The following is an 11,454-nucleotide window of genomic DNA, read 5'->3' as shown; positions in this document are numbered from 1 at the left end:
TTTCTCTCAGTAGAAAATACATGAAGTATACACATAATCTCTTCTATTTCTCATCAATCTGAACTGTAGGCAACAACACATTTATTTATTTCAAGCTTATATATTACATTCCTGCCCTCATTTTCATCTTCGTTCCCTCTCCTACCTACTTTCTTTGTATTTCTGACAGGACTTGCTTCCCACATATTATCTGCTTAGTCCTCACATAAATCTGTTGACTGAATCAATAAAAAAGGCAATGCAGTTCATGACTTTTGTATCGTTGTTCAGATATCGTAAAAATAGCATATGAAGAAAAACAATTGTGTCAGTAAATGTTCTTAAACAGCAGACACTACCTCCAGTACGGGAAGGGTTGAGATTACAGTAACTGCACTGCCAAAGAAGGATGTAACGTCTGAGGCAGCCTCACACTGATAACAACTAAACATAGAAAACTCAAAAACAAAAACACTTATATTTTCACCTCCAGTCCACCTTCAGTGCCTTGTACATTGTAATTTGACATTTGAAGTGTAGTGATGCCTTACAGGCTCATGCTTCAGGGCGGGGATTGTCATGTTATCAATGAGGTAAAGCACTTGTAATGCCACAAACTGACAGACTACTGATGTCACATAATAACTATGAGCCTTCCTCACAATGGTGCTTAAAGGGAAGATAATGATGTATAAGTGTATCTCTGTGATGATAAGAGCGGCCAACAACAGTGGGGCTACAGTAATACAACCAGACAAAAATGCTATCGTACCACGTGAATGACGGACTGTTTCAACGTTAAAGCTGCCTCCTCTGATGGATCGGCACACTTTGATCAATCCCCGGCCGCTAATTACATGAATCCAGATGTCAATAACAGACAACAGAGTAACAACTTTGTTTTTTTTTTCAGAGAGATTCACCGTTACATTTAAAATAACTGTATTACAGGCCCATTTCTAATATTTTTGTTTGGTTTTCTCCATAGATTGTGTATGTTTTTCATCTGTTCCAGGGTACTGTAAAATGAGAAGATATATGATTATCACTTTAAACATTTCACTCATAATGCCATATGCCAAGATTGCACAGATGACATTACATAGCTTTATTGTTATTTACCTCTTCCCAGAAGAAACAGCATGTTACTCCACATGGGACTAAATAAATGCCTGGCTTGGCTTTAATGCATTATAATCAATTTATGGAACACATGGGATTTAATTTATGAATTGTATTAGTGCATAAGGGGATTAGCATTCAGACCTCTGAGATCATCACACAGATCCAAAATGCGTTACTGATAACATGAAATCAAAAGCCTTCTATCTTTCACTGAGCTTTGACGGTTGATCATTGTGGTTGTGTGTGTGTGTGTGTGTGTGTGTGGGTGTGTGTGTGTGTGTGTTTAGGATTTATTAAATTGTTCTTGTACTGTCTTCCGTTATTGCTTTTCCTGTAGATATTTTATCATTACATTCATAAACACAAACTACTTGTTTTTTATATGCATTTTAATGTAAACACATTGTGTTTCTCATGTTAAAATGTGCTTTGTAAATCCAATTGCTTAGCCCTGCTTTGCCCAAATGCCACCAAAGCCTCCTGTGATGAATCCCAAATGAACCTATAAATATGCACGATCACATTTTGTGTCACACTAACAAACACACAGCGCTTGGCAAATTAAGTCAGTGTCTGTTGAAACGACCAAATGGCTTTGTTGTTTGTACTGCTGCAAGACTTCTTGATATAAAAACAGAACATCCTGATTCAACGGGTGTAACAACACTGAACGCTGTAACTTCAAGATGAATTCACGATTGATGGCATGGGCGGGTGTCTAGAGTTACTTCAATTCCCTCTGTTGAGTTTCTAGCAATAAGAACCAGAAGTGGTTTAGGATTACTTTTCTGATTATCTATGTAATTGTGAGCACATAAAGGAACTCGCTGTCTTTCTGAGTGTTGAAGCCTAAGGCAGCCATTCCTGGTGGAATAACTGTCACTGTCCCATTAGAGAGTGGATATAAAAGGTCAGCTTGAAATGTACTTTATACAGCATATAATATGACCTGCCACTAATTCATAGTTTCGTTTTTTGGCTCCGGGATCTTTTTTTCATTTCCTGTTGATGAACACCTGAAACAATTTAGAGCTACATCGTCAAATGCACTTTTATGTCTTTTATACATAAATATGTGTCCCCGGTGTGTCGGGGAACTCACGCAGCGTCAGAAAATAAAACCCTCTCTCTTTTCCTCCGTACCCAAATCTCTAAAAACGGGGCTACAACGGAGCTGATCCAGATTTGGGTCCGATATGACGTAATATCGTAAATGTGGACCCACGGCCCAATCAGAAACGTTGCTATCAGAAACAATGCCCGACTGTTTTGGACGTAATATGGTCGGTGTTTACATTAGCATTGCTAACACTCAGAGCTAACCTGTAGGAGAGCATGTGTGCGAAGAAGCAGGTAATAAAAAGGAACTCACCTTGTGGTATAAACCGGCAAGAGAGAAAGCCTTTGAGCTCCATACTGTTTCAGAAATAATCCTTGATGATCCATGATATAGCGTTTCATCACGGCAGTATTTAGTTTAGACAGTAGCTGCCGGGTCCCGCATGAGCTCAGCCTCCTCCTCTTTTTTTTTTTAAAGCTTTATACCCAAAATCACCACTTTTGAAACAGGAAGTGAAATAGAGGGATATGAGGCATGGCTAGAGTGGGTGATCTGTTTGGTATTTTGAGCAAAACACTTCATAGACATGTTTTTTATATATCTGAGACCTATGCTATTGCCTAAAAATAGCAAAATAGGTGACCTTTAATCAAAAAGCTAACAGGTGGGCTTTGGCAACTGAGAATCAGAGTTCCTTAGGGCTGCATTTTACAGAGTGTGAGGTATAATCAAAAAGTGTGAACACTTCCAAAAGGTAAAAGTGTTTGTCCCTGCTCTGATTTGCTATAGTTCAACCGGTTTTCTGAGAACTACAGGCTCAAGCCTTATTTTTTGTTTCGGTTTCACTTTTTCCCAATAGCATATTCAGATTCAGTATAACAATAAACATTTAAACAACATTCAAGATAATTAAATAATTCTATATGATACCAAGTCACACTTAAAAGAACGGGGAACAAAACACGGTAAGAACTGCACATTTTCCATAATGTCCAGTCACCAAACCACGCAGAGATTTATTTCCATTGTTTACAACCATGAAAACATGCGTCACCTTTGACTCATTTACTCAACAAAACACACGGCCACATTCAGATATTGTCCTCACAAATACAGATTGTAAAGACTAAGCCAAAGCTTTAATCCACTGAGGTGCCGCTTTGTTTATCTAACTGACGCACGTTAGCTTGTCTGATGAAACTACCTCGGTAGCAAAACTTTACGTTTAGCCTTCCTGCAAAACTCGAGTCAACAAACATTGGTTCATTCTTATATCCTGAGTGCTAATATGTTCCCAGATCAATCGGCAAAGTCCATTTAAGAGTGGAATCAGTCTCAGTCCACACTAACATTTTCTTTCAGTCCTCTAGAAAACCCTTAGATCTCTTATACAGCAGGACACGAGCAGCAGCTTGACACAGTCACAGGAAAAATATACTGTGAGATATAACCGCTGCTGGCAAATGGCTTTCCACCATCACTGAGGCTGTTTGTCGTAATATAGGAGCAGATCAGAGTGCCAGTGAGTTAAGAACTCCCATTACAGAACAAACATTAAAAGAAAATCTGCTACCAAAGCAAGCTGGCCTTCTTGTGTTTGAAGGGATAATGAAGTGGAATTGCTTTGGAAGTAGCACACTCCAAAGCACACACTGATGAAATTGTCGACTGGATGACATACCAAAATAATATGGCAAACTACTATTTCCTGCATTTGTGAAACTTTTGATGCAGATGGCAGAGAGTCTTTTCATCAACAGATTCATTTGAGTTGTGTTTATCCCAGCCTGGTAAATGTGTGTTCAACAATCACTCCCTTTTAGCTCTGGTTTTGGTCTCCATCATCTCCTGAGGGAAATATATGACTCTTTGGCAGCTCAACGCTCTACTATGTTCATCAGTTAGTCTCTAACTGTGAAAGTCTGCTGTGTAGTGCTGAGCAGGCAATGTGCAGTGGGGTTCAGAAGCTTTTCCCCTGGAAACATACACCTGGTAAATGCTATGACAGACGTTTGAGAGACCCAATGCTCTGTAGGTTCATCTATATTAGCGACCCTTTTCACATCGTCACTGTTTTCATATTGTCTTTCTTGTCTTATCTTTCTGTAAGAGTTCAACACTGAAAAACTCTGCAGGACTTTTCCATCACATTAAGATGGAACTAATTCAAACTCAACTAATGCACTGATTGTATAATTTACAATAGTATATATTTGTTTCTATGTTTAATTTCATATTGTAAGGAATGCTTTTCAGTCCATAGCCTACTGTGAGCCGTGCCTTTTTGAGAAAGTGTGTGTTTATTGTTTGTAGATTGTAATACAGAAGTATTGAAAATGTTCCTTTCATTCCTTTGATAATGAATAAAGTTGATCAAACGCCGGAGGGAAAAATATTACTTCACCCCCGAGCAAGAGGATGGCGAAGGACACTTTGCCACAACTGTCTGTTCAGAATAAATTAAAAGAAAGATGAAATGAGAGTTTAAACCAGAATATGAACCAAACTGTGACTTCTTTGTACTGTGACATGTCTACTGAAAATATGTGGAAGTTTAGACCTTCACAATCCAATCTTATATTTTAAAGCTGACCAGTTTCATTGTAAAGTGATTCAAACTGAGGCAGGTGCTCGCTAAAGCACCAAATTACCTTCCACACAACAACAGCCAAAACGTTCTGGCCTTCAAGCGGCCTAAATATCATTCAATCAGGAAACAATCCTGCTCCGCTGGAACTGGTGCTGGTGTGGTCATTTTGCACATTCCTTAATAGCATGTGGCATTTAGCCTGCAGACTGAGACATCGTTTGTCTTTTCTCTTCTTCCTAATATCAGTGGAGTTTGCCGCAGGCTGCATCTTACTTTCCAAGTGGGAAATGTCTGCTGACCCCAAACACTGCAACCCATTGTGCTTAATACAAAGTTGGTGATGAGATCTTTTGGTTTCAGGCTGTGTGAGGCAGGTGCAGTTGGATGGCTCCGCACAGTTATCTGATTATATTGAAAACAACTAGCTGCGATCATTTCATTTCAAGTCCTGACTTGCTGTGTAATGCATTCATATTGTGAGTCATGCATTGCATTATGACATCATTATAAAGACACTAAATGACAACCTTACCTTCCTCTGCACAAAGTCCATGATGTTTTTGAAGTCAAGGTCGTCATAGTAGTTAACGATGCCTTTTCGGATGTTTTTGTTCAGTAGCCCCACTGTCTGTAAGAGGGAGAAAAACCAACAAAAAAGAAACAGGTTGTGATTCAATTGGATGAAGGACGTCATGTTAACACATGTGTTTTGTCACACAGGCAGCTCTCCAGAGGAAATGCTCCAATTTCTCAAGGTGACTGATCCACTGAACTGGAATATCAAATGATGACAGTTTGACAGCTCACATCTGTCAGTCACAATCTGGTGCGGCGGGGTCATGTTAGGTTAATGCATCGGTCTATCCAGAGACTGAGAATAAATATTTGCAACTTTAAAGTCCATTAGGTACAGTCATGGAGAGCTTTTCATTTAGGGAACTATTCCACTTATTTCACTTCACTCTTTGTTTTGGATACATCAGTGTTATTTATACTTCATTAGAGAAGAGGATAGAAAAAGCATTGAGCCATTCAGGCCTAAATATTCTCCGTCATTTTTCTCTTTAAAACTAACAACCAACTTGAGACTGCTCCCCTCCTGAGAGTTGCAGAGCGTAAAGGCACTTATTTTTTCATTACATTTCTCTTTCTTCTCCGCTGAACATATCAGATATTCACAGTGAATCTACTGCATTATGTGCAACGCCGCCATATTTAAAACACATTAAAATAAGCAGTTATCTAGACTCCGAGTTAGTCCACTGAATCGTTTCCCTTTGAGACACTTTATCATTATTAAAGAACTCGCTATGAGCTCACATGGCATTATGATCTTAAACACAGTGTTCATGGAAATGAGGGGAAAGAAAATGAAATCTTATTTGAAAGCACAGCCATATCTTTCCAAATGAGGCAATGAAGTTAAGATATGACATATTAGAAGCTGGGTTTGATGGGATCTTAAATAGAACTGCCATTAGTTCTGAAATGTAAAAATCATTATGCTGATCATTTGGTTTTGCAACGTTGCATAAACATTCAAATGCACCACACGATATTATTGCAAAGATGTGTTCCAAGACGGCCGTTATTCAATTGAGGGAGACGGTTGAAAGCATTAAAAAGTGGAGAAATGAGACACTGATACTCAAGCCTTTTTTCCCCACTGGGCCACATTAAGATATCTATGACAGATCTTTTTATCAAGAAAACTGATGTTATTAATTAAAACATTTAAATCCGAGAACCTATTTGTCAGCTCTAACGTGATGTTCGTGTAAATGACATGTGCCAAAATTGGATCTAGATTTTTATGTTCACTTCTACAAATGACTTTCATAAAATGTCATAATGGAAACAAAGATTAGGTTCACACAGAGTTGTTCTTAATCACACAACATACTTATGCTTATGCCAGCTACAGCAGGTACATATCTAATATAAAAGTTTAGCAGGAAACAAAACGATGAAGGATACAGTGGCTTGCCTTCTTATTTAGATGCAAATGTGGAGTTTCATGCAGATACGTATGTTCATGACAAGAAGCATGACCGGATTTCAATGTTATTATAATCAACTAAAGGAAGTCAGCATAATGTAGGAACACTTAGTATTTGTAATGTCCTTACCAACGCTTTTTAACAGTTGATAAAAAGAAAGAATTCTACAACCCTTTCTTTCTCCCTCAGAAAATCAAAAAACGATCCTTTACCAGAAAGACTGGGAAAAATGTTTTGTATCGTTCAGGACCGTCACTAACCCTGATAACTGTGATGAATTGTTTGTTTTATATAAAAAAGTAATTCCAAATCAATTGATAACTTCCAGTTTTAACACGTCAGATAATTATTTAGGGATTCTGGTCACTTCATGTCTTCTTTACCCCCCCCCCCGAAGCGTGAATGCAACTCAAGAATGCTGCTTGACTAGTCACCGCTGCATAAATACAACATATCCGGCTGTGTTAGTATGCACAGAAACATTAATGGATGTTATTGCTATGAATGAGATCCAAAACTGAAGACAAAAATAGAGAGTAAGACAAAGAAAGGATGTGAGAGACATTTTAGATGTGAGAAAGACAGAGGTGAATACAAAAGACACAGAAACACACGGACAGGTCAGGGAAGCAAAACAATTCATCAGCATAACGATACCATTTTAATGATAATGATATCATCTTTAAAAAAGGGATCAATTATGATGATACTGTCCCTGTACATTTCCGAGAAATTACCCGAAATATGTGGAAATAATCCTGTTTAATGCCGTGTCACTGAAATATCCATTAAAGTAGAAAAAGTGGGATGAAATCTAATTACTAACTTGCATGGCTTTATCTTTGATCTAAAATATGCGATAAGGTGTTTGAAGAATGATTATCATAATTATATAAATGTACTTTAATATATTCTATTCCACTATATCAGATTGGTCGCGGTTCATTCTTTTGTACCACCCTGTGTAGTTAAAGTAATCTAAAAGATTTCCATATAAATAAATATCTTCTTAGTCTCCATCTATCTCTGCATGAGGCAACAGTGCAAGAACGTTGAGCTTCACGCCCACTGATGAAAGCCCCCGCATTTGCATTATTACGACAAGATGGACTTTCAAGTGATCTTGTTCTATTGCACAGCTGCCATGCAAGGTAAATTGTATCTCCTGCCCACACAGGAGATACAATTTAAACGTGCTGTATGTTTCTAACTCTCTGGTTATTCGTATTTATTTGTTTACGCTGCTATGGACAATCTTGCAATAAATGCACATTCTATGGTCAATCTTGCACCAAAGATGTTGATATTGAAGTGACTGTTAACTTGTATATATTGATTGTTGTGTTTTTTATCTTTTTTTTTTTTTTTATACTTTTGTTTTATTGAGTCAGGCACAATGAGTTTACATTTATACAGTCAATATTTTTATTTATTTTTCCCTTTTCCCTCCCTCCCGGTCCTAGCTAGTAAAATAAATAACTAACTAAATAAATAAGATAGATACCTGTATAGGTAAAAGTAAAGTAATATAGAAGATAATATTAAAAGAAAATGTATAGATAAGGGAATAAAGAATAGTAACAGTAATACTTGTACCCATATACTCATATGTATACCCACATGTTCACATGCACATACATACACGTACCTACCTACATACATACATACAAAGACGGAACAAATAAATAAAAAAAATAAAAATTAATATAAAAAGAGACACAAGGAGAAAAAAAAAACAAAGAAAACAAAAACAAAAAAAACATACATTCGTAGTTCCCCCTCTTTCTCCTTAATGTAGTGTCTTAAGTTCAGCTATGTAGGCTATCATAGAGCCCCAGACAGATTCAAATAGTTTTGAGGAGCCCCTCAGGTTATATTTAATCTTCTCCAAGTTCAGGTACAACATTAGATCTTTAAGCCATTGAGATGCTTTAGGTGGTATAGAAGATTTCCATTCTAGGAGTGTTCTTCTGTTTTTTTATCTTAATGTGTGCATGTGTGTAGTGTACATGTGTCTGTTTATTGTGTATAGGATATACATATGTTGTACATATTTGTATACATATCTGTATATTGTATAATTGTATTTTTGTATTCGAGAATGTTGGAAACGTAATTTCGATCTCTCCGTCTGTACACACAAACTGAAAGATTGACATTAAAGTTGACTTTGACTTGATCAACATTGTGGACGCTCACCTGGTTCCGAAACACCAGCGCCAATATTCCTCCCAGCAGCTCCAGGATCAGACACACAGAGAGGGTGTACATGAACTGTGAGCAAACAGAAGAGGAAGAGCCATTATACACCTTTGACTTATACACTTCAAATGTAATATTTCTATTCATAATATAACATGTTGTGGTCCAGAAGCGTCTTCCAACCAGTTTTACAAACTTTGAGCCAATCTACAGAGGAATGGTCGGAAATCTCTTTAAACAGTGTGTCGAGCTGCTAGATACTTAGCCCAAAATACTTTAGGCTGCAGTCAAAAGGTGGCCTAACATTTAATTTTCTTTAAAAGATCTGCTGACACAATTAATTTTGGCCTTTAAGATAAAGTCTCAGAGTTTGCTATAAACATATTGACTGGAAAAATGTGTTTGAATTTATTTGTTTTCCAGACAGATCTGATAACTTTCAAGGGGATTGAATACTTTTGAAAGCCACTGTATATTCTTTGAGTTAAGTTATCAATACATTTAGAGACAGCCTCAAAGCTATACATCCGTTGAGGCACCATGTCTCCTCAGAGTTACAAATATTACTTCGAAGATGGGCACCAAAGTCTGTTTTCTATTTTTATAAATAAACAATATGACGTCTTGTGCCACAGGCTTGTCACAACCCTCAACCTGTGATGTGCTTTGTTTTGCGGTCATGAGAGGCCGCCTGTTTTCTACAGCAAAAACTTATTTAAATTCTTAATTTCTTCCCCCCACTGTATTTAAATCCCTAAAAGCTTAAGCGTAAAAAGGAAAGCATATGGTCCCATGCCCGAAGTGAACTACTGTTTAACTTCAAATGACTCCTGATGGCAAAAACTATAATATACCTGCACACACTGTAAACCCAAATTCATATGATGGCTTGCATAATTTACCTGTGTACCTCACAATTTAAAACCATCACATATACAAGGATGAATGTCCCTTCTATGCAATATTTCAGCGAGTAACAACTTCATGTGAAACTACAGGACCATGGCAGACTAACACACAACTTCACTAACATTGCAGGAAACATGCTTCGACATGTTCAAGAGACATCACCGAGAAAACCAGGCCGACCCCGGGGGGCTGCAGCGTTGTCACTCACTGACACGATCTGCAGGTGAAACATGTCACGCCCCGACAGGTGACTTTCTCAATCTCTGAGGTACTGTGTTTCATTATCAATTTGTTGCAGGTCATAGCACACAAGACAACAGGAATTTAACCCTCTAATATATTTGTGTTTGCATCTTTAGGAATATGTTCTTTATCTGCACAGTATCCGCTTTCCCCATCCCACAAAAAACTAAATTCTACTTTGTAACTAAGAAGTGAAAGCATGGATTGTTCTAGTGTGTCATTCTTAAAATAAAAATGAATACAAGATACAAAAGCATCGTAGTAGCCACATTCCTTCAAAAAGATAAATCACTTGGCATACCACTCACCACTTTCAGAAGCGTTATATTATCCCTCAGTGAACCCAGGACTCCAATGAGTGAAACAATAAACATGATGATTCCTAGAAGGATCAGGATTATCGACGGGGCCAAAAACACTCCATCCAGAGTCTTGAAGCGTTGTCTCTCCACCTCAGCGTAGATGCCAATGGCCAGGATGAAGCCACCTATCAACTGAAAACACAATAAGAAGCTGTTAGGATAAAAAAAGCGAGGTTGAATATGAAGGAAAAAACAAGCTGGTGACTATATTCATGCAATTTCATAGCAATCACTTAGCTGGATAAATGATCAACAGGTTATGTGTGAAAGAAGCTAGAGGAAAGTCCCAGGGTCAACAGGTTTTAATATCGGATCTACACATATGATCATGAGCTGACATCCTCGTGGATTCATCTTCTTATTACAGACACATGCATTTCCTAACAGTCGGTCTATATGCTGTAAAATGTATTATCTCTTCGATTTACACACAGCATCTATTGCACGTCTGTCCGTCCTGGGAGAGGGATCCCTCCTCTGTTGCTCTCCCTGAGGTTTCTCCCATTTTTTCCCCCCTTAAACTGTGGGTTTTTCTCTGGAAGTTTTTCCTTGTACGATGTGAGGGTCTAAGGACAGAGGGTCTAAGGACACAGGGTGTCGTTTTTCTCATACTGATATTCTGAACAATCTGTGCTGTTGTATTTGCTGTAAAGTGTCTCTACTGTAGGCTAATTTTATTATATGTACAGCACTTTGGCTTGACCAAAAATCGTTTATAATTGTGCTATATAAATAAAACTTGATTTGATTTGATCAGAAGTGGGGCTTCATAGTTGTTACATTTCCATTTTATTAATACAAGTTTTTGATGACTTAAAATCAGGAATAAGACAAAGGTTTTACTTAAACAAATTATGCTGGGTATTTATTTTATTCAGCTAAATAAAGACCTGCATTATATGGAAATGTTCTGTTACTAATATAAAAGGCACAGTGAGAGATAAAATAAGAGATTATTGAGACTAATCAAACATCCACTCAAAA

General features: G+C 37.5%; 1 protein-coding gene across 1 annotated transcript in view; it reads right to left on the bottom strand.

Annotated features, from left to right (window-relative positions):
- tspan15 (tetraspanin 15) overlaps window positions 1-11,454 on the bottom strand; it is a 50,418-nt gene that overhangs the window by 16,552 nt on the left and 22,412 nt on the right. The window contains exons 2-4 of the mRNA XM_034079719.2: window positions 10,417-10,602; window positions 8,954-9,028; window positions 5,287-5,382 (exon numbers count right to left, since the gene is read on the bottom strand). Coding sequence (XP_033935610.1) covers window positions 5,287-5,382; window positions 8,954-9,028; window positions 10,417-10,602 — 357 coding nt within the window. The remainder of the gene's footprint in view (window positions 1-5,286; window positions 5,383-8,953; window positions 9,029-10,416; window positions 10,603-11,454) is intronic.

This window comes from Pseudochaenichthys georgianus, chromosome 3, assembly GCF_902827115.2.
Source record: "Pseudochaenichthys georgianus chromosome 3, fPseGeo1.2, whole genome shotgun sequence".
NCBI classification, from domain to species: Eukaryota; Metazoa; Chordata; class Actinopteri; order Perciformes; family Channichthyidae; genus Pseudochaenichthys; species Pseudochaenichthys georgianus.
The sequence above is the reverse complement of the archived record's forward strand: the minus strand, read 5'-3'. Positions and strand labels throughout refer to the sequence as shown.